Below are 24,598 nucleotides of genomic sequence, written 5' to 3'. Positions count from 1 at the left end.
TGTGCTCAAAGCTGATTTGAGTATTTTAGGAGATTAAAGTAATGGGAAAAGTCATAAAATGAAGAAATCATAATTGTTCTATTGCTTATTTTTACATCACTCAAACTGGACTTTTGGTTTTTCAAAAATTTGATTTTGAAATACTTTTTTGGGAGGAGTTGGCTATTTGATGAGAATGCCTTTTTATTTTTAGTATAAGTGACAGAATTTTAAATTAGATTTTCAGATGGCAGTTTGCCTTGGGTTTTTTTTTGTGCCAACAGTGTGCCACAAATCTATAGAGGCGTTGAAACACTGATCTAAAAAAAGCATTTTGGCCCATATAGAAAGAACCTCGGTGGTTTTCGTATACTTGTATTTGAGCAGTTTGTACACCAGAGGGCGCTGCAACTCTGCTTGGCTCTTTTGCTCAAGACAACTTCACTTTCTGTTATGATTCATTTATTTGGCAGTAAATAATCTCCACCTCACATTATATTCAGAAAAATGTTTCAACTACTGGATTTTGTAAATAATATAATTTATAGTGTATATTGTATATTTTCATAAATGAGTCAGTCCCACAGTTAGACATGGTGATTCACGGAGATATTTGATCATCATTGTACATTTTCTCTTGAATCTTAGAAACAAGGTATCCCTGTGCCTGTCACTCCACGAGCCCCCTGGAGCATGGACGCTAATCTTATGCATATAAGGTATGTCCATTTAAATCACATAAAATATGTTATTCATATCTATTTATTTCAAGATGAACTTTATTTCTTGACAGCTATGAGTCTGGCATCCTGGAAAATCCCAAGGTAGGTGAACCTTAGTGTTTTTATTTATTTTTTCATAAGGGAGTACAAATGTGTTACTTTGAAGGGAAAATCTTAAGAAAAATCATTGCACTGCATGGTTTTTCTGCAGGTAATCCAGTTTCAGAATGGAAGCATGAATAGTCAATTGTTTCCTTGTTGAAAAGCACGATAGTCATTATAATTTAACATAGATTTAATACATTTTGTATACATTTTGCATGAATTTGAATGCATTCTTGCTTTATACGTTCACCATCATTTCATTTTTCGCCACCAATGAAGGATGTTTTGTTTATCCTCACTCAAAACGTGATGTTGGATCTTGCAGTCCTTGTGCCTTCTGTTTTGACAATGTTGAGGAGATTGTGAATATGTTTTGAAAACTCAATGTTTTGCCCAAATCACATAATTTGCCATTTCCAAATCACCTAATTTTGAAATCAGGGAATTTAGGGAAGCTGATTGTTTTTAGAAGGCGTTGAAATTTAAAGGGGCCACAGGCTGCTTTTGACAGAAAAAGTTCAACCCTGAGGTTGAAAAAGTTATTAGGCTCTTTAGTTTTTCCAGTCAGTCTTTCAACAGCTTGACTTGCAACGGAGTGTCTGTGGGAGATATGTTTACCTTACTTTTATTCCAGACGAGCAAAAAATGTTGGATTTTACGCCACAAATGGGTCGGTAGCCAATCCTTTCTAACTATTGGCACCTTTGAAATGCAAAATTGCCCGAGTTTAACCCTCAGCACAGCGTCGAAGGAATATTAGGGCTGGCGCTACCGCCTCCGGAGACAAACAACTCTTCCACGGGGCGGTTGGCGAGACACTGTGATTTTTGTCAGCGGTCATAGGCGACGACACTACACGCAGGTCGCCCCCGACGACCCGCAAAACTCTCGTCTCACGGCGCCGGCGAGGTCCGCGCGCGTCCCCGCTCACCCGGGGTCTTCGCCGGGCCCTGGGAAGAGCCGGGGACACACAGACACTGACTTGTCGTCAGTGACGCTTCGACTAATTCCCGATTTCATGGGAGCCGGGGGAGGGCGGGGTGGTGGGGTTAGGGCGACGCACCCAGCTGGGGCCTCCTGAGTTCTAGCCCGACTCGTTGGGCGCTCATTGTTCCGGCGGTTTTGCGGCGCCGCGGGCTGCGACGTGGGAGGGGAGTCGTTTCACTGTGACACCGTGACACCAAAATGTCACCAGTAACAGTAAAGTACAAAGACGGCGATCCCAGACAGATGAGCCCACCCTCCTCTGGATGGTCCAAGGGTCCCGCGTTGCGATACGCCGTATCGCCGCGTATCTTAAACCTCGCCTCCCGAAAGCTCGGACTGTTAAATGTTTTCAAAAGAATGCGGACAGGAGCCCAAGAGCGTCCTGCCAGTGTGTGATTCATTATGGGTTTTGTTTGGGTCGTTTACTCCAATGCTTAGGAGATTACAGGCATTAAAATACGCGAGGTATTTATGGTAAATTGATTTGAATACATTATAGGCAGGGATTCTTGGTCAGGGATGTCAAAGTCATTATAGCTGGCAGGCCACATTAATGCCAATTAGATTCCAGGGTCAGACCAGTTTATTTTTGCCTGAGTAAGTTAACACACTGGGTGCCATTGACAGTGCTAGATGTCCAGTTCATTTTGAGTGAGAAGGGTGAATGAATATTTATTCATTTTGTCAAAATAGAGGCCATATTTGGACTTCTTATTACAATATATGTTGCAACTAATTCATATATTCATTCATTTTCTGTAATGTTTGTTCTCAGAAGGATCCCCGGGGTGCTGGAGATTATCCCAGCCAACTGTCAGGTTCTAATCTACAGTGCACAATGAGATGAACAACCATTCACTCTTATACTCACAGCAAGGGTCAGTTTAGCATAGAATTCAACAGAGTACCCAGAGATAACCCATGCAGGCACTGGGAAAACATGTAAACTTCACATTGTAAGGTCAGGATTGAACCCTGGACCTGAAAAATGTAAGGCTACCCAACTGAATAATGAATACAATAAATCTGCAACAACTTTTACACAACTCTTAAATCCCATTTGTTACACACACTTCATTATCAAAACATTTCAATGAATAGCATCTTTGCCGTTGAACTGAAACCTAAAACAAGCACACTAGCATCAACTAGCTGACCCAGAAGGTCATCTGAAGGAGATCTCATCTCTACGTTAGCCTGTCTCTCCTCCAGTTACTGCCCTGAAGGCTAAGGGCCAAAACCTAAGACCCCCCCCCATCCCCCAACTCCATTCCACCTGTGGCATAAAATACCCCAACTTCTCACATTCAGATGAGCAAACGTCCCAATGGTCGATCATATGTTGTTCCGTAGATAAGAACACAACAGAGTTCAGGTTACTCTGCAATTAAAACATAGAATCCTTTCCTCACAGCATTTAACACAATAGCCATCTTGACCCTCCTGACCCCCCCTCCATCTTGTAGCGTTAACCTGTGTGACATGTGAGCAGGGCTAGTGCAGTGTTTCAAATATGTTGAGAATGCTCTACAAAGATGGCTGCCTTCTACATAGTATGTTTTTTTTTCTTAAAAAGGAGAAATGCAATTTCATTATCGCTTCCTGCCCACAAGGAGTTGCGTTTGGGGGGTGGGGGGTAGGGGGGGGGGGGCCCTAAGGGAGCCTGACACTCGTCCCAAGTCATTAAAACATCAGCTCACTCTTAATTATAGCCTCTTAACAGTCAGCTTCCCCCCCTGACCTGCTTTGTTCTTTGTGATGGGGAAATAGATGGACCACCGCTCGCACTGACCAGAAGTAAAGAGGCGTAACGACGGCGGGTGGGGTGGGGTGGTACTCCGTTCACCTCAAGGAAGTACAAACGTGTTTTCGGTCGCACGGCCGCTCGGAAAGATGGATGGAGGGACAAAAGAGGGCCTTTAGGGGATGGAAGTGGAACTTTGTAGGTGTAAGTGTGCGTGTGAACGTGCGCTTTGAAGCCAAGAGGTCAGCGTTGGGTTCCGTAAGCTCGCTTCCTTTCGGGCGTGTGCGCTCTGACCTGTAGTACTTCGATGGTATTAGTGAGTTTGTCAAGTGAGCCACAAAAAAAAAATGGTTGGATATCACAATGGTGGTATTCTAGATGGATCTGGTGGCCGATATTTATACCCGTGGATGTCACCAAGTCAATTGAAGAGTTCCTCAGTTCTCAGTTTTGTTCTCTTTTTTCTTCTCTAATAGTTTTTTTTCCATTATTAGAGTAATTCCTCAAATATCGCAATTAATGTAGACCAGATATGGCCTAACCACTCGTGCCCTCGGGTCACCTATCATGTTTTACAAACTTATTAAATAATGTACTGTTGTGAGAGAGTATTCAAAAAGAAATGATCAAAACTCACCGAGATTCATAGTTATAGTACAATGAAGTATACATATAACTTGTTATGGTTTGCCTCTGCATAGTATTTTTGTAGTATTCAACTTCATATTGAGATCTGATGTATTTGTGTTTCTTTAAAGTGCTCCTTTTCTATTTTAAATGAAAAGTACTTCAGCTTGTGGCTCTGTGAAGTCCAATTTCTCAAATTCAGTTTAGTATTCTATGAAGTTGATAGTGGAACTAGTATATTATACTTGATTTTCCTGGCACGGATGATATCAAACCGAGTGTATTATAAATAAGTACAAGTCAAGAGTCAGTTCTTGAAGAGCAATTTCAGAGGTCATCAATGTTTGATAAAACAAGGCAAAGTGCAATTCTTCCGAATGCCCAGACGATGACCTTGTTGTGAGGCCCAGTGTCAGACTTGTATTAAAGTCCTACCACAAGTCCTTAGGGAGCCAGCAACAAATATAAGTGTCTCTACTGGACATTATGCGTTTCTGTCTCAGTTTTGCTGTTTGCATTTTAAAGAGAGTCCAGAAAGACGGTGATTTAAGCGTCATTTCCGAGCCATTGCACCAGCGCGGCCCTCTGGGCTCTGCCTTTGCTGAACCGCCACCCCCCGCCCCCCTTTCTCTTTGCCATCGCTGCCTCTTTAGGCCCGGTCGGCTTCGATTGAAAACCAATGAGGCAAATAATATGTGGAAAGATAGAAATTTACTTGCTTTAAGTTCATGCGTCAACCCTCTCTGTGGCTCTATGGGCCGCGTTTAGCACAACAATATGCCCCGAGCAAAGACTGCCAAAGGAGTTTCTCTGTGCGACATGATGGTGCGCTTCACGCACCATTTGCCACCAATGCCCACCCCTCCCACTTCTCCATCTCTACCTTTGCCCGCCACCTCCTCCCTTCTCTCTCTCTCTCTCTCTCTCTTAGGATCACGGCTTTGGGACAAGTCCACCTGCAGGGGGTTTTACTTGAAATGCATTGATCTTCAAACACTGCAAATGCGCCTTTTTCCCTTTACTTTTCCCTTTTTTTCTTTGTTTCTAGTCACCTTAAAGTTTGCAATCTACTTTCATTGTAGTGGATGTGTGCAAATTTCTATATTAAGGCTCTTGAGACTCACCCGGAATTGTTTTGGATCACTATTTTTTTCAGAAAAAAATAGTACTACAGTAATCCCTCGAATATCGTGGTTAATGTAGACCAGACATGGCTGCAATAATTACCAAAAATCACAAAGTGGGCTCGCAACCTATTATAACTTTTGTATGAACTTTCTTTTCATAGTTAAGATAAAAACACAATATACAGAAGTGGTGAAGGATCACAGTACAGTAATCCCTCAAATATCGCAATTAACGTATACCCGACATCTTCGCGATAATCGAAAAATCCCAAAGTAGGATCCCCTTATTATAAGTACTTTTTTTTCCTTAGTAACAAAAGTGGCTTCCGCTTACGAGTTTCAGTATGGATTTCCACATTTTTCTCATCTCATCTTATTTTCTGAACCGTTTTATCCTCACTAGGGTCTTGGGGGTTGCTGGAGCCTATCCCAGCTGACTTTAAGCCAGAGGCGAGGGACAACACCCTGAACACATCAATTTCCGTCACTTGCAGCAATGAGTTAATCCCTCTTCTGTATTTAAAACCAACAAACTCTTAGGCTTTTTCGGTTTGTCATTCACTCCCGTTCACGCATTTCGCATCTTTTAGGCCAGTGAGGCGTAAAATTCCAAAAAAAAAAAAAGAGCAGACAGGCACCTTCTCGCTCAATTTTGGCGTTTAGTTAAAAGGAAAAGGCGTTTGAAGTTTTCACTTCATTGGCGGGTGCCGATTAGTTATTGTGATGATTCTGTGTCTGGTAAAGCTTTCCGTTTAAATGCACTGAGTAGTTACTTTGCATAGCACCCCTGCAATTTGCCACCATTTAGAAGGCTTCGTCCTGCGGCCGTGTAATTGTAAGCCCAATGCGCTGTTTTGCTTCCGAAATATTTGACAGGCCGGACAACTTTGGTGCATTTTAGGTGTGCGGCAGCCCATTTGGAAGGAGGAAAGTGAAATAGTAGAACGGTCTTGTCAGGTAGAAAATTGTCCATGGCTGATGATAGTGGTGTCAACAGAGGAAAAATAGAAGACAAATATATGTACTACTTTATTGAAAATTCCTCCTCTCCAAAATGGTGGTTCTTCTTTCATTCCCCAATTGAAGGACATTTTATTCCCCACTTTTTAATTTATCATGGACAAATTAAAACGTGTAGATCTGAGTAAATTTGCATGAAAATATATTTTTTTCTATGGCAACTAAATGACCACACTTTTAAAATATATTTATCTATTTTTTTGTATTAACTAATTCATTTCCTTTAATAGCAAGGGACGTTAAATCAATTTATATACAATACAAAATAATCTTAATTGGTGATAAAAATTGAAATGTGAGTTAATACTGTAATACATCTTGTCATATTCTTTATCCTCTGTGAAAAATGAGTAAAATTGCTGCTGATTTGTGGATGTACTTCTCTGAGCTAAAGGGCCACACACACAAAAAATGAAATATTGATTTTTTGGTTCTTTTTTTTCACCTCAATCCGCTCCTTATATTTTCCTAGTAACTACTTTTCACGCCTCATCGTCTCTTTTCTTCTACGAGTCAATTCCACAAGTATACTATGATGAGGTCTTAGATGGGGTTTTCATCAGTGGAGAGAAAGTGCAACTTTTTATTTTTTTATGTTGTTTTTCCAGAGCCATGCTCCAACTGACCTCTATCAAATGACCAAGAACCCAGAAGACTCTCCCTCCACCCCGGATATACTGGAGCTACACTTCAAAAATGGTTTGTCTGCATTTTAACTATGTCCCACAACCTCATGTAATTATTATTACATAATATACCCCAAAACACCAAACAAAAATGAACATTTATGCTAGCCAGATTTAAAGTCCCACTACCCACTAATTAAATGATAGAATCTTGTCAGAGTATTTAAAAATCAACAGGTTTAGCCTGTTTCTCTCCATTTTATTTATATTACTCTAATACAGTGGTACCTCTACGTACGAGTGCCCCGACATACTTGCAATTTAAGATATGAGTAAAATATTTATCTTGAGTTACGAGACAAATTTTGATATACGAGCAGACAACAGATTTTTAAAAGTGTTTGTTATGTTACAAGCGTGTTGCCCTGCATAAGTCCCCCCAGCACCCCTCTCTACCCACTGCGAAATCCGTCTAATTTTAGTCGAATAAACACATATTAGTACTCTATTAAACCACTAGTTATGTTACTTTGTCAAAATCTTTTTTTACCAATGCAATATGCTGTTTTTGGTGGGGGTTTTTTGGAGTGTTTTAACAAATTAATTTGTTTGTAGTTAATTTCTATGGGAAATTTGTTTGAGTTACAGGAAAATCGACATACGAGCTCAGTCCCTGAACGTATTAAGCTCGTATCTCAAGGTACGACTGTATATTAAAAAAAATCCCTTAACCCTGTCTATGACAGAAAAAAAATAATTCCAAAATACAATTTCTACAGAATGATTTCTAGTTCGACTAGTTTTCAGTCTACTTTTACGTAAATGCAAAATTTGTGACATTTCCTGTTAGGCTAGATTTCTAACCAGGACCACACAAGTCATTGAATTCGCCAACGTCCTTCTAAATGCCATTCATCAAGAGTGTTGACGTCCATCTTGTCAGCCACTCTTGTTACTTAATGTTAGCCGCCATCACCGCAGGGCTGTTGCTCCAGCTCTGACCCCTTTTGCCAATTTATCACCGCTGACCACCCACACTTAATACGACCGACCTCGTGCAGTCACCAGCTCCGAACGTGCCGCGTTTGGCCGCGGGGAACACGCGCACCAGCCGGAAGTCTCTTTTAATATGTCGGCGCCCCGGGGGTGACGCTCATTTAGATGTGTTGGCCGCCAGGGGCTCCAACAGCGGAAAGTGTCGCTTGTGTGCCTAAAGACAGAAAGATACGTCCTGGCCGGGGGGCAAATAGCACAGATGTCTCTTCATGTCGTGTGAAGGGGATCCGGGGAGGGGAGGCAGAGGGATGCCGGATCCCCTTCTCACATGGGATGTGTATAGAAAGTCACTTAATAGGCCAGATCTACACCTTAGAACAAGGGTGTCAAACTTGGGTTGATTCATGGGCCGCATTAATGTCAACTCCATTTCATGTGGGCTGGACCATTTTACATCTAATATTTAGAATTTTTGTTTATTTTTTAAATCGGATTAAAAGAACTGGATCAAAAGTCTTAAATTGTCCATTTTTTATGGATCTAAAACTATTTTTTTTTAGCTTTTTTTCTTAGTAAATTTTTGTCTTATTTATTTTATTCGATCAGAAATCAAAAGCAAACATGTCAAAGTAAGTAAAGTAAAATGGAGAACAATAGGCATCTGTTAATATAACAGTTTTTACGTTAAGTATTACCCAAAAAAATGTGTAACAGGAGAAAATAATCGACACATAAATTGGTTGTACTAGACTTTTAGTCATGGGCCCAGCCAAACTTTCAAAATAAAAGTGACTTGTAGTCCATCCTGTAGTGCTCATCTTGATATGATTCATCCAACTACAAGCAATTTGATCAGCCATTTGCAGAATCAGTGGTTATTGATGCAAGGTCCATTTTACATTTGCAATTGCCCAAATATCTAAAAGACATTCCGTCTCCTCATCGCTCCATGTCGAACCCTGACTCATATTAGCCGACAAAGTACCAACCAAACAAAATTTCTCATAATCCCTGTGGCTACAAAAGCCTGTTCCATGCAAATAGGTGTGTGATGTCAAAATCTGTATTCACACAAGCCCAAAAGGTGTTCACTACCACCTTTTTAGGACCAAACAGGTCAGGTGTGAATACACCTTTTATACTCAAGTTCAATTTATATATGTAATCTTGTTTTTTTATCCCCAAAATATGACCGTAAGGTCATTATTATTACTTTAAATGATCTTATTGTCACGTGACTTAAAATCTGTATTCACACAAGCACAAAAGGATTTCACTACCACCTTTTTAGGACCAAATAGGGCAGGTGTGCATACACCTTTTAAACTCAAGTTCAATTTATACATGTAATCTTGTTTTTTATCCCCAAAATATGACTGTAAGGTCATTATTATTACTTTAAAGGATGTCGTTGTCATGCATTCTTTGGCTGGCTTCTCTTATACTCTACTGTTAAAATTACATCATTTTTCTCTAACTTCTTATTTCACAACGCTAAATTTGTGAATGAAATTTACAACTTTTTAAAGTAAAACAATTCAAACAATCATCTCCCAACTTTATTTTGACACATTTTGATCTGCATAATATGAGTTGGCCGACATAATGGAAACCATAACTACAATGCAGCCCTCAACGTAAGATGAGTTTGACACCCCCGCTTTGAGGAAATTTGCGATACTTATCCCAATCTCAGCAAAACCCAAGTTGGGGATGGGAGTATTAAAGCCCTGCCTGTTTTTCAGATTTCTTTCCCGTGCGCCATTTTCACACATATTCTCTTTGGCTTTTATTGAGCGCCCTGTGACAAAAGCTGTTTTAGTTGTCCACACAAAGGCCCCCCGAGCCCACTCCTCCCTCTGAGCACAAGATCAGCACAAGAATGTTTTCACTTCACCCCCTCCCCTGCCTTTTTCATCCCAACTTTTTCTCACCAAAGTTTTCTCACTGATTAAAAAAAGAATATTCAACCTTTTCCATTCTCCCCCGTACGTCTTCCCTCCCTCCTTTCATGCCAAAGAAATAGAAGAGGAAAGAAGGACAGAGTGGAAAAATGTAAAGCAGTAATTTTTCCTACAACTGTGTCTGCACTCCCATTGTTAAACGGCCAGAAGAAAAAAAAAACGAAGAAAGGGATCACGGGGAGAAAGAGAGTGAGTCTCGGAATGATGGCCAGAGTGAGCGGAGCGCAGGAAAAGGGCGAGTCTTTCCACTCCCACGTTCGGCCACTTCATTTATTAGAACTTTTAATCTAATTATTAGGCGGGGGACGGCGTTCATAAGATTCCCGCCCTTTAACAAAGGCCTTTATCCAGAAACTTTATCAAGTCCGTCACCCGTCAGTGGAGATGTTCAGTTCACGTGATGGGAAATCGACCCCGAACACATCTGTATGGTTGTTTTTTAAAGAATAATTTAATTTTAATTTTTCAGTATTAACTCATAGGCTTCCATTGACATTGGTAAATATACAATCCAGTTTTAAAACAAGACTGTCAGGGATCGGTTGGGCTTCTAAAGCCTTGGAAAATCCTTCATTTGTCAATTTTTTGCCACATTTTCATCAATAATTGATAATAAATTATCATAGGCTTGATGAGCTCGTCTTATAGAGTTATAGTGTTTTTTTATGACATTTATTCATTGAGGTTTAACTGATTGGTTGGCCTTGAGGAGATAGACAACCAATTCATTTGGACTGTCAACAGCAATTTATTTTATGTTCTATTTTTCTATTTTTTCCAGCCCAGTGACAATCTAAAAGTTAAGAAAACCTATTTTTCTTCACATTACCTCACAATCAAGACAGCTCAATTGATCACATGGCATTTTTCTTCTTACATATATATAAATAATTCTAATCCCGAGTAATATTGCAAAAATACTGTACATATTTTTATACTCTAGTATATAGAATTTATCTTTGCAATAGTGAAACACACTTTGCAGTATAAAGAGAGCCTAAAAGTCAAGAAAATCACAATTTTCCAGGTTTGGTTATGCGAACCAACTATTTAAACATAATTAGTCTGCAACCTGACTCTAATTTGTGCTGCAAAACTACTTTGCCAAAAACAAGTTTTCGCCAATAACACTCTTTTATTGCTTTGTTCCAATTTGGCAGAGGTGGTGGCTATTTGATGACCCTTTTCCCTGAAGGTATCAAATCGAGACTTGGTATATTGGCAGATCCACAATTTGGGTAACTCTGACTCCAATCGCAAGCAAAAAATTCCCATTGGAGCATCCTTAGCCGCCCCCCCTTTCCCCCGCCTTCACGATGCCATTTTATCAGAACTCCCTTCCCAAATTGAAGAAAAAGCTCCTTTTTTTTGTGCCCTGGCTCGCACGACTCTCAGTCGGGTGGGTGACAGTGACGGATACAAATGTGGGCGTCTCCCAGTCAAGCGAATCAACTATCAATGCGTGTATCTGATAGGAAGATCGGTAAGTTGGTCTCACGCGCACACAAAGTGTCGGCGGTGACAAAGCTGTGTGTTTAATTGAATTAGGTTAAGGCCGGCCCACAATTTCACACTTTTCAAATGCGTCCAGCCTTTGAATTTATTAGCCATTCTTCCCCGCGGCCTCCTTTTGTGACGCCTTTTACTTGACCATTATTGATTTCAATGACTTGTAATGAATACTTGTCACTAGGTATTTATTTGAGTTCATTTGTCATGCTTAACAATTCATTTTTCAGGTACAGCAGAACATTTACATTTAAAACGCAGCTCACCAGAGAGACAACGTGCTGTGTTAATTTCGAGTTTGGTTTAACATTATTACATTTAGGCTCTCCTTTTGGACTCTAAATATTGTGTATTTACTGTTAGTAGGATCACTGCGAGCCCCCCACTCAAATTGTATTGGAGGTTGATCACCGTCAATGGCAGCCTATGAGTTGATACTGAAATTAAATACATATTTTAAACCAGATCTTATAAACCCGATTCTGGTGATCCGGGAATTACGTAATGGCAGTTAGGCATGAGAATTCGATAGCATTTTGAAATGGATTTGATGAACTTCCATTAGAAGTGATTGAGTTGCATCCTATATCAATTTTTCTTTCCATATATATAGATATAGATATAAAGATATATGGATAAATAGATACATGGATACATGGATAGAGATATATTGAGATATGTACATATCGATATATAGATATTGAAAGATATAGAGATATAGATACAGAGATGGAGTGATATAGAGATATGGATACATAGATACATATATAGAGTGAAATAGAGATATCGAGATATAGAGATATGGATACATAGATACATATATAGAGTGAAATAGAGATATCGAGATATAGAGATATAAATATATAGATATAGATAGATACAGATATAGAGCGATATAGAGAGATATAAATATATAGATATAGATCGATAAAGATATAGAGCGATATAGAGAGATATAGATATAGGTATATAGATATATAGGTATATAGATATAGAGGTATTTATAAATAGAAAGATATAGGTATAGATATAGGTATAGGTAGATATAGATGTAGTAGTATGGTATATATAGTATGGTGTATGTAGTATGGTGTATATAGTATGGTGTATGTAGTATGGTGTATGTAGTATGCCATACTACATACACCATACTACATACACCATACTATATACACCATACTACATACACCATACTATATACACCATACTACATACACCATACTAAGTATGGTGTATGTAGTATGGTGTATGTAGTATGGTGTATGTAGTATGGTGTATGTAGTATGGTGTATGTAGTATGGTGTATGTAGTATGGTGTATGTAGTATGGTGTATGTAGTATGGTGTATGTAGTATGGTGTATGTAGTATGGTGTATGCAGTATGGTGTATGTAGTATGGTGTATGCAGTATGGTGTATGCAGTATGGTGTATGCAGTATGGTGTATGCAGTATGGTGTATGCAGTATGGTGTATGTAGTATGGTGTAAGTAGTATGGTGTATGTAGTATGGTGTATGCAGTATGGTGTAAGTACTATGGTGTAAGTAGTATGGTGTATGTAGTATGGTGTATGTAGTATGGTGTATGTAGTATGGTGTAAGTAGTATGGTGTAAGTAGTATGGTGTAAGTAGTATGGTGTAAGTAGTATGGTGTAAGTAGTATGGTGTAAGTAGTATGGTGTATGTAGTATGGTTTATGTAGTATGGTGTATGTAGTATGGTGTATGTAGTATGGTGTATGTAGTATGTAGTATGGTGTAAGTAGTATGGTGTAAGTAGTATGGTGTAAGTAGTATGGTGTAAGTAGTATGGTGTAAGTAGTATGGTGTAAGTAGTATGGTGTAAGTAGTATGGTGTATGTAGTATGGTGTATGTAGTATGGTGTATGTAGTATGGTGTATGTAGTATGTGGTATGCAGTATGTAGTATGGGCATTTGTTTACATGTGGGTCTATCTGGTTGTACATGTGTGTTCGTATATTTACTTTGTGTGTATGGTCCTAAATTCATAAAATGTTAATACAGAATACATATCAAGAGCGGTGTGAATTACTTTTTATGATGAAATGACTTTTTGCAGATTTCTCAATAAGGGCTGATCGTTACAAATGTATATTTCCGCTTAATAATGTTCAACGTCAAAAGCCACAGGTAATAGCGGGAAATGTAATGAAATCATTTGTATTATTGTTGGCGGTTTTAAAAAAATGTTTTTATCTGTAAGCGACTGACTCGTCTGTCTGACTGATTTTCTAACGCATGATAGCGACAGCACGTTTATAAATGCAAATTGCGCTCCCACTTAAATCTCGCCGCTGCTGTTTCCTGCGTTTATGAAAAGCTAGTTTGGAAAATGTTTCTGGAAAAGTGCTTCATTTTGTTGAAATTGTTGCGGCGCAGCTGAAAGGAAATCCCACACGGTGATTATATATTTCACTTGGGTTGTTTTCATCATTTGGTAAATTAAGTCAAGTTTTTTTTTCTTTCTCTTTTCCCTCTAGGAAAGCCTGTCAAAGTGGTCAGTGTGAAGGAAGGACTATCAAAAGACACCCCTTTGGATATATTTGTATTTTTGAATGAGATTGGGTAAGCTTCATTTTTTTTCTTCCTAGATCCCATATTTTTTGCATGTGAAGCTAAACAGCCTGATTTTGAGGTTCTGCAGATACCGAGTACCGTATTCAATACCTCGAAAATCTTTTGACAGAAAAAAACACATCCACACACATTTTAAGGGGCAATTATATATATATATATTTTTTTTTTGCATACCGTGTTTACATAATGTTTAGTTGGTCATCCAGTTTGTTAAATTGAGCTATTTTATTTAGGATTTTCTTTACTTTTTTGGGGGACTGTTCTTGGAAATGTTCTCTATTTTGTTTAAGTGGTGTACATTTACATACAACATATATAGTATAGTATAAAATGTACTCCTCAATGATTTTTTTGCACCATACCCATTGACAGTTATATGCATCAAATCTAATTCCGATATTTCAACCTGTATGAATAGACAAAAATATTTATTGTCAAATTTAGCAAAACTGCAGAAAGTTATTATTGTATTTTTATTATTATTATAACTATTATTATTTATGTATTTATTCTTATATTCTAATTGCTTTATTTTTTGCTCAATAAAATATATATTATTAATATCGTTATTATTAGTGTTGTTGTAATTGTTATTATTAATTAATTTATTAGTTTATTTATTTATTATTATAGTATAATAATTATTTTTGCTCAACAACTTGTATTATTATTAATAAATTCATTATTTTATTTATTTATCATTATATTATAGTTGCTATTTTATGCTCAACAAAATGTATGATTATTGTTGTGGTTGTTGTTATTATTATATTATAATTGTAATTTCTTGCTCAATAAAATGTCGCCATTCTGTGACTATTTCAGAGGCAAGCACGGAGTGGGCCGCATCGACATCGTGGAGAACCGTTTCATCGGCATGAAGTCCCGAGGTGAAAACAATTATACTTTCACGTTTATCCCTCTTACTAATTTCCCTCTCTCGTGAGCACTTTTATGTTGAAACGCATCTCAATATTTAAACCATTTACGCAATTTGGACAAACTCTAAAAGAGCAAGCCGGTAAAAGCAAAGCGCATGGAATTATAGACCGTGGAGCAAGACCCCAAAAACAAAAAGCGGTGCCCGACTCCGCAGGACACGCGTCTTTCTGTCCGTCACTTGTGCAGTCTGTTTTCACTTCATCTCTGCTTGTGACAAACATCCCCACCGGTAGAAAATAAGAGGGTGAGAGTGCGCCGTTTTCACCAACGTTCAGTGGCTGTGACAACATTGGCAGGTAGAAATAGGGGAAATCACAAGCCCACTTTTCTCTCCCGTCGACTACACAAAGAAAGAAAAGGAAGAGCAACGGGAAGAGTGCCGCAGTAACTCCCGCTGAGTGCAGTCGACGGCACCCTCCTTATAGGATGACAATGAGAGACGGCTGCCGGGGTGGATGTCATATACTTATGTTTTTTTTTTTTTTGTCAGGTCATATTTATTTGTGTCGAAAAATGTCAAACACCAAACAATCAGTCGTCCTGTCACAGTGCTGTCACACCTTTGACCTCTCTGCGAGTGGGGGGAGATGCCCTGAAAATGACTGGATGGAGTCTATTTAAGAAGATTGACATGTCACGGGGAGATTCTGGGCTTTGCGGGGATGCGCAGTGATGGGGATAATATTTACTGTTAGCTAAATCAATACATTGGCAGTGTCATTATTCATTTGATGCTTTGCAAAGATCCACACATGATGTTTTTTCCCCCACCGGCATTGCAACTTAGAAAGGTACCAAATGCTTTTTTGATCATGGGCAAAAGTCAGGCAAAATAACATATGTATATGTATAAATAACACATGTATGTGTATGTATATTATATATATATATATATATGTGTATATGTGTACATATATGAATATATGTGTGTATATGTATATATATGTGTGTATATGTGTACATATATGAATATATGTGTGTATATGTATATATATGTGTATATATATGTATATATATGTGTATATATATATATATGTGTATATATATGTATATATATGTGTATATATATATATATATATATATATATATATATATATATATATATATATATATATATATATATATATATATATATATATATATATATATATATATATATATATATATATATATATATATATATATAAAAATATGTATATATGTGTATTTATATGCATACATACACATGGCATTTTTCTCTATATATGGCAGTTTGTTTATTTGATCAGAAACCAAGAACAAACATATTAAAGTAACAAAAGTACTAAAATGGAGAACAACAGGTTAAAAAGCTGGTTTTCAGAAAACTATAGCCTAAAAAAACATAACAGGCTGTTGGTTGTAAAAGAGGAAAAAAAAACACATGTTGCACTTGAGTATTTGTCGCAGGCCCAGCAAAATTATAATACATATGCGCTGGAAAATATTGTTTATACAAGAAAAATATCAAAAGTACGTCGACCAATAGGATAATTATGATTTCCTAATGTTATTGTCATAATCGTGTGCTCATTGGCCACAAAGATTCAAACATGGGGGGAATAAATACCATTCCCTGCATTTTCTCTTTTCAATCTACAAATTGTACACTTTTAAAAAAGTTTGCCAATAATACCAGACAAACCACGTCCTTGAAGCTTAATACTTTTCTTCTGAAAAAGAGACGATCCCGTTATTTCAAGGGACGAATGGCAACCCTAATTTCCCTGATTTAGTTTAGTTAAATAGTCGCCCCCTTCAATTTTTCCGTAGCTGTCATCCCTTCTTGAGATTAAAACCCAAAAAAAAACACCGGAGGTGTTTTCTCCTTAAGCCTTAACTCAACTTCCAGAAAGCTTCCTATTGTTCTCCCCTTGCCACTAAGCACTTTTTAAGCCAAGTTTAGTTGGAGGCAGTCTTAGCTTATTTGATCTGATAGAGGCAGTCCTTACGGAAATGTCCTTACGTGCCCTCGGCTGGATGAGCGAAAGGCCACGGGCCCTTGGAGCTCGGGTGGCGGCCATCCCAGGCTTTGGACAATTAGCGGCGGGGCTAAGCTGGCTTTCTGGCCGCCAGCTCCGCAGTAAGTGCTTCTCCATTTTCAGGTCACGACTAGCACTGGAGGATTTTTCACTTGTACAGACCGGGAGATTAAATAGAAGAGCAGTGGTTTTCGGCCTGTGACCACCTCACTCCCTACTCCCTCCATTTTTTTTTTGGATTGAGCTGACATTTGAGTGACAGCTTCATTCCCGCTGTCAGCCAGCTCATTTTTTTTTTTTTGCCGCCCCTCCCAGTCCGGAGGGGGTAAATTGCAGGGTATAGGCAGAGTCCTGGTCCATGCTGCTGGCTGGCAGGGGCCTCCTACCCTGTCATTTAGCCCGCATGGACACACTCGTCCATATTTAGCGAGCAGGCCTGTCTGTCACTGGCTAATATTCTTGCTGCGTCTATTGTTCCTATACAATTGTTAGCCAAAAGAAAAGTTCAGCTAGAAATGTTATGATTATTTTCAGCATTTTCGCACTCCATCCTTAGAATGTGATGTGGTTTTCTGGGCTGGTGAACAAGTTAGATGCTAAGAGCCGAAATTTTAAACTGAGGCGGTAATCAAATTTTGATATACGAGCATACAGCGGACGTGAAAGTCTGCTGTCTTTCTGGTCGCAACTCCCTTGTGAAATGTCTCTACGAGCACTGGGCGGAGCGTTCCATTTTCTTTGGTTTTTCTTTCCATTGGACAGTGTGAATAGCGGAGCGATTGCTAATACGAGAAGATTATATACTACTTCTCGTTGGCAAATGGTTGTGCGTTATCCGATTGTGAGGACATTTGTGTGCATCATTTTCTGAATATTTTGTAGGGAATACAAAAACAAACAGCCCCTCTTGTATCTGAAAGTCAGAGTGGAGGCGGGGCAAATAGAGCCAATCTGGCAGAACAAAATTAGAATTAAGTTTAGTGTAAGGTTAGATTCAATTTATTTTTGAGTGTGTCTGCATCGTAATCCAAGTTCATTACAATTTGTTTATGTTATGTTACGTTGCCTTGCAAAAATCCCCCCTCCCCTGTCATTCTCTGTCCATCTCTCTCTGCCTTCCATGAAATCCGTCTAATTTTAGTACTATTAAACCACTAGTTAATTGGTACTTCGTTAGAACAGATAAAAATGTTTTTCCAATCCAATATTCAGTTTTTTTGTGTTTTGGTGACCAATACAAAGATGTTGCTAAATGAAAATAAAACACCCAAAGGGTCATTTGCTTGATTGATGTTCTATTTATTTTTCAGGGATCTATGAAACCCCTGGAGGTACCATTCTCTTGGCAGCCCATCTCGACATTGAGACCTTCACCATGGACAAGGAGGTGCGCAGAATCAAGCAGGGCCTCGGCATCAAGTTTTCAGAACTTGTCTACAACGGTAAGTCTCTCATATGTGAAATAATATTTTTTCTTAACGGCGTGGCTCCAACTTGTTTTTGCTAATTTTTACAAAATCTCAGTTTGAAACTCATGTTGAGACTAACAGAGTGGGAACAATGCAGAGACATAAACATCTCCTGTACTATTTTTGGGACATTTATTAAAAATGAACACAAATATTTTGGTGATGTGGAGGGATACCAAAGTACCAGGAGAGAACATGTAAACTCCCATACAGGAAGGTTGGAACACCAGGGATTGAAACCCCCAATCACAAAACAACGAAGGGGGGCGTGGTAAACACTCTCGCGCCATGCCGTTTCCTCACAACAGATTAGATTAGATTAGATTCATATTAGATTTATATTAGATTCATATTAGATTCATATTAGATTTATATTAGATTCATATTAGATTCATATTAGATTCATATTAGATTCATATTAGATTCATATTAGATTCATATTAGATTCATATTAGATTCATATTAGATTTATATTAGTTATATTATTTAGTTTAGATCTAGAATAGATTTGGATTCAATTGTATTTGGATTGGATTAGATTAGATTTAGATTATCTTACTTTATTCATCCCATATTTGGGAAATTTCATTGTCACAGTAGCAAGAGGGTGACGATACAGACAGCAAAATGCATTTTAGACATAAATAAATAGTTAAGAAACAAGTAAATAAATAAATAATGGTGTTGCATGAAATATATATATACATATATATGTGCACCAAAAATTGTCATTGTAATTGACACCCCTGGTTTATGAGTTTATCCATTCATCTGTTTGTGTGTGTGCATGTGACTCAGGTGTCTTAATCCTCCCTTCTGCTCGCTCCTCAGTCTCCTGCGTACTTTCAACCACATAATAGGATCAGGGCCATTAGAGACACGACTATTTGGCCACTTCACTTATACCCTCCAGAAACACCATGTGAACACACACACACACACACACACACAATGTACACACTCATAATTTAATACTGCTGGTTTTGACCAGACGTTAAAATTGAATCGTCAAACAGTCAGCAAAGTCTGTGTGGCTGGAATTTTTATATTAACTGATGGGCCAAATAGGGTCGAAATGTAAATGTGATAAAATCCTTTGCAGCTTCCACGATTCCATAAATCATTTTTTTATACTATAGTATTGCTTATTTTTATTGGACTATCCTGTTTCAGTAAATTCAATTATTTACTTCAACAAAATATCCTTGCTCAAATGATTATCAATTGAAATAATATTATTTATTATTATAATATCTCTTCTATGCATCAATTTTTTAGATTTTCCATTAGATTTTCCATTGGACCCTTCAAATATAGGCGCTAAAAGCCAACTAATGAAGCAAGATTGCAATAATTAAAGAGATTAAAAGGCGACGGATTTGGTCTTTGAATGTGGACAGATGATGAGGTGGAGTTCAGGTGCTGATCAGAGGAAGACCCCCGCCGAGTGGTGGGGGACTTCCTCGAACAAATGCGGGCCCGAGCCTCCTCCCATCTGTCCAGCATGCACAAACAGCGATTCTCTAGCAAGCCGCCATGTTTCACTCATAGTCATCTAACTAATATGAAATCACAGATTGTACATAACAAGATTCAAATCGGAATATTGATATTGAATAGTGATTTGTCAACGTTAATGTCCAACCCCATTTCCTCTCTTAGGCTTCTGGTACAGTCCCGAGTTTGACTTTGTGCACCACTGCATAGCCAAGTCCCAAGAGAACATTGAAGGCAAAGTGCAGCTGTCCGTCTTCAAGGGCCAGGTCTATATCCTTGGACGAGAGTCGCCCAAGTCCCTGTACAATCAGGAATTGGTCAGGTAGGCACCCAATATATAATGGACGTAAGAGTCTTTCTACACAAATGCACCAGCTTGCGTCAGCTCGCCCGAACGCCCCATCGACACGCTACACACACAAAGACATCAGAGGAGCGTGGAGTTGGGCTCCTTACCCATTCTCCCCCTTTCTCGACCTCTTTTTGCGGCTAACAGTGGGTTTGTTCAGGACGTTGACCCCCGATGCCCCGTGGGCAGGCTCAGGACAGACCGAAGTGAAAACCCCTCCGTATGTCTCAACGTAGCCACTCGAATCACAGACAACACTTGTAACCTAAACGCAAGTGACTAATAGCGTTTTTCCGCCGGAGGAGAGGGTGCTGACGTTCGGCAGGCTTTTAAGGGCGAAGTAGCAAAAAAAAAAAGTGTCACGCTTGTTAAGCGGGTCAGGAGGCGCGATGCCTCAAGTGTACAGACGTTTCGTTTCTCACAGCGCTTCGCCAAGTAGGCGCTCTGTTTTGATCTTGACGAGAGAAAAGGAGTCAAAGGGGAGAAGAAGGCTCTTTTAGCCTTCTTGGTCTATGAGGTCGCCTTTCAATCACACAATCGGTGTCCTCTCGGATGGGGGCACGTCACATACTCTGCTTTGGGTGTTAAACCTTTTCTTCCAGGATACAAGGGATGCTTTGACACCTTCCTAGGCTTAATAGATATATTTCCGTAATACAGTGGTACCTCTACTTACAAAATTAATTGGTCCCAGAACTTGTTTCATAACTTGTATGTACGTAAATTTTCTTAATTCATTCCACTAAACCCTTCTTTACAAATGATCAAAGTGTCCCAATTTTGTACAAAAGATGTGAGAAACAAACAAAAATGAGAAAAAAATGATAACAGATTGTTTGATTAATGTATTAAAATGAATAGCGAGCATGCAAAAACATGTTCTATTCGTGCAGGTGCATAAGTGTAAGGGGGAAGCTAATGTTTGGCAGCAGACAAACCACATAAACACATCTAAACAACCTCAAATTATGAATTCAAAAATATGCAATACCAGTCATGGATGGCTAACAGGGCTCGTTTAATTAACAGGTAATTTTAAATAAAGAACAAAGTTGCTTTCACTACACAAAAATAATAATAATAATCATGGAGTTCTTGTTGGCAGACAGCCAATGGGAAGCCAGCACAGAATAAGGAGATTGTCTAGCAGGACGCAACGCTTCCGTGACAATTTCAAAATAAAATGACAGAGGAAATGTATTGATGTTTTGGCAGACTTCATAACTTGGATCTTGTTTTCCTTTATTAGAAAAGTAATTTGCATAGTGAAGGGATTTTGTAACCTGAAATTTTCACATTTAGAATCATTTGTAAGTAGAGGTACCACTTATATTAGATATATATTTTAGAATCGAATGTGGGCGGGACCAGATAGTCCAAAAATAGATAAGAATATGTGGGAAATGTGGAAATAACCCGTTTTATGACTTGAATCTGTTTATTTTTGAAAGTGCGCACTTAGCTACCTTTTTACGACTGCAGTGTTATATTTCTCCATCACAAAGTCATCAAGCTTCAGTGACAGATGGACACAGCGGTTCCCCATAAAATAAATCACTTAAAATCTCCCTGAACGAATGACAAAGGCCCCTAATGAAACGCTCTTTAGTTTTACAATACAAAATCACATGAAGTCAGTCATGACGCACAACTGAAAACTTTTTGCCAATAGCATTCTTTACCAGAAGCATATCCAAGCATTAACTGCGTCCACTGAAAAACGATATACCTTTTGTATACATTTGTCGTTTTGGGACAGCAACACACGCAAATCCCCCCCGCCGGCATTGCGCCGTCTCTCCGTAGGCGACATTAAACTGCATCATTAACACAGTTGTAACGCAACCCGTCACCGCACCCACCTGAGAGGGAAATGTCACCCTCCCCACCAGTCTAGAGACTCGCCTCTCAATTAGACGGCAGGGTTTCCGCCAGCGACGTGCGCTCACTTACGCGACTATATCCTCCAAAGCCACTCACTCATAATGGCGCTCAGGTGGCAGGCAGGGAGCCTTGGATTGAAAGTTGATGATTTAGTTGTCAGACTTTCTTTTTTATCGTGTTTATCCTATCATTTGTCGGCAATTTCCTCTTTGGCTAAGTGCTGGCGAAAAATGAGCGGCGGGCGAAAACACTGGGCAGCCAAAGGAGGACTCGGGCCGGGCGGTGTATTAAGCACGGCAGGTAGAAAACTGCCGTAATTACACGCCGCGCCGTTGCACGCCTTTTGTGCTCCGTGCACTCGTCAGGGAAGGCAATAACAGAGCGAGACATTGATTTAGCGCCTTTTTGTCCAACTCGCAGATGAACCTAAGAATCCCATCGAATCAGGTGTTCTCAAACTATCTGGGTATTTGTTTTCCTGAAAGACTTTTTCTTTCTGAAGTTGTGAGCATTAAACTGGGTTAACTTTGATGCTTTGTTTTGGATACATGCAGAAATATGTGGAAAATGTTATCTTAAAATAAAGGTTATGCATGGGAGTGGTTAAAATCCAAATTGCTAACTGGGTCCAAAAATTAAAGCGATTGCACTAATGTAATTTTACATTACTATTTTCAGAGTTATTCCATTCAAAACAATTGATCAAGAAACTCCCACTTTTTTTCTAGAAATTCTGGTTGTGACATCACAATCAAAATAGGAATGGAAATTAAATAGTTTGAAAATACAGTAATAGTATAGTAAAGTTTAATTTGTCCTTAAAATTATTGGAAATATCTGAATTTATTGTAGATAACATTGATTAAAAGGGAATAATTTGGGCTTTATTGTGCTACATAAAAACATGGGCCAATATTGACCCATTTGGGGTAAATGAGCCCAAAATGGAACAACAAGGGAGGAATCGATAACCACATCATTCCCGTTGAAGATTTTATCTATGATCCAGTTATCTCAGCAGTTAATGAGGCTTCGGTGCTGTGTGTTTGTGTGCCGCCATCGTCTTTCTTTTGTCTAGCATGGACGTGCAAGGAGACTATGAACCATGTGACGCCTCGGGATTCATCAGGATCAACGCCGTCAGGTGAGAAATTGCTTTTTTAAAGGGACAGACAAAAGCTTTATCATGTGCACGCCAGTGAAAATCATCTTGGGTGATACATTTGGGGAGGTTTTGGGTACCCAATATTGTATATATACATATTTTGTGACTATTTTACTTACTACCGCAACACAGTGAATGATTTAAGCTTGATAACTTAGAATAAATGTTCACTGTCGCCAAAATGTTTCACAATAGTAATGGGACTGTTGCTTTTTTCAATTTGTAACACTTTAATATACAGTCGTACCTCTACTTACGAAATTAATTGGTTCCAGAACTTTTTCCGTAACTTGAAAATTCTGTAAGCAGAGGTGTACTTTATATGTAAATTCTCTAATTTGATCCTTTTTTTGCATCCCGAGTAACTCATTTCTATATAAAAAAAAATTCATAACCCGGAAACTTCGTACCTAGAGGCATTTGTAAGTAGAGGTATGACTGCACTTAATTTCAGTATCACATAGTCGCCTGTTGTTGTTTTTGTTGATATTGATATAATATTGAGTTAAAGAAAGTTTGAAGTGATGGTGGTGCTGTTTCATAAATAATAAAGTCTCAAGTAAGGGAGATCAATTCTGTCATTAAGTTTGATTGTATTGGGACTGTTTATTTGAGTAGAAATGGTGGTTTTCTTTGTTTCTCAACAGGCTCAAGGAGCACCAGCGTCTCCAGGGCCTTTCCAGTACCAAACACTGAACCTACGAGGGAGTCCCTCTACAATCTGAAGTACAATCTCAATTTGCGATTTCTTTATTCCATTCCAAATCAATTTGCTGTCTTTAAAATTAAGCTACACTCAAGTTTTCTAATCATTCCCATTGTAAATAATGGAAGAATGTGGAATTAAAAGGCCAAATTAGTGCTTAGTGACAATTGAAACTGTTGTTTGTACCCTTGTGTTTACACATGTATCGTACATACAAGTGGTTTGAAATTAAAGGTCGCACATAAAAACTAAAATGAACTTTTTCAGCTTTTCACCTTTAGTTTTTCGAAATATTTATCTATTTATTACACTTTAGAATATGAGAATGTACCCACAAAATGCTTTTTTTTTCACAGCATAAGGCTTTTTATAACTCAATAATATATATTTAGAAAATACATTTTCAAAAAGCTAAGTGGATATTTTCATAACTATTGCTGTATTTCTTATAGGAAAATAGTATTTTTAATGATGAGTAAACAGACTCACTTTATTTTTCAGATTTTCTGCAAATTTAATAGGCTGGGATTTATTGAACATTGATTTAGATTTGTTAAAAACCTTTTCGAAATGAAAATATCT

General features: G+C 38.4%; 1 protein-coding gene across 1 annotated transcript in view; it reads left to right on the top strand.

Moving 5' to 3' along the window:
• The window catches only part of ass1 (argininosuccinate synthase 1), a 28,184-nt gene extending 3,914 nt beyond the window's left edge, over positions 1-24,270 (top strand). The window contains exons 7-15 of the mRNA XM_077737163.1: positions 628-698; positions 773-803; positions 6,920-7,010; positions 13,908-13,992; positions 14,830-14,894; positions 18,257-18,388; positions 20,078-20,234; positions 23,224-23,289; positions 23,958-24,270. Coding sequence (XP_077593289.1) covers positions 628-698; positions 773-803; positions 6,920-7,010; positions 13,908-13,992; positions 14,830-14,894; positions 18,257-18,388; positions 20,078-20,234; positions 23,224-23,289; positions 23,958-24,006 — 747 coding nt within the window. The 3' untranslated portion in view covers positions 24,007-24,270. The remainder of the gene's footprint in view (positions 1-627; positions 699-772; positions 804-6,919; positions 7,011-13,907; positions 13,993-14,829; positions 14,895-18,256; positions 18,389-20,077; positions 20,235-23,223; positions 23,290-23,957) is intronic.
• Positions 24,271-24,598: the final 328 nt, after the last annotated feature.

This window comes from Stigmatopora nigra, chromosome 17 (genome assembly GCF_051989575.1).
Source record: "Stigmatopora nigra isolate UIUO_SnigA chromosome 17, RoL_Snig_1.1, whole genome shotgun sequence".
NCBI lineage: Eukaryota > Metazoa > Chordata > Actinopteri > Syngnathiformes > Syngnathidae > Stigmatopora > Stigmatopora nigra.
Note: the sequence above shows the minus strand (reverse complement) of the source record. Positions and strands in the feature narration are given on the sequence as shown.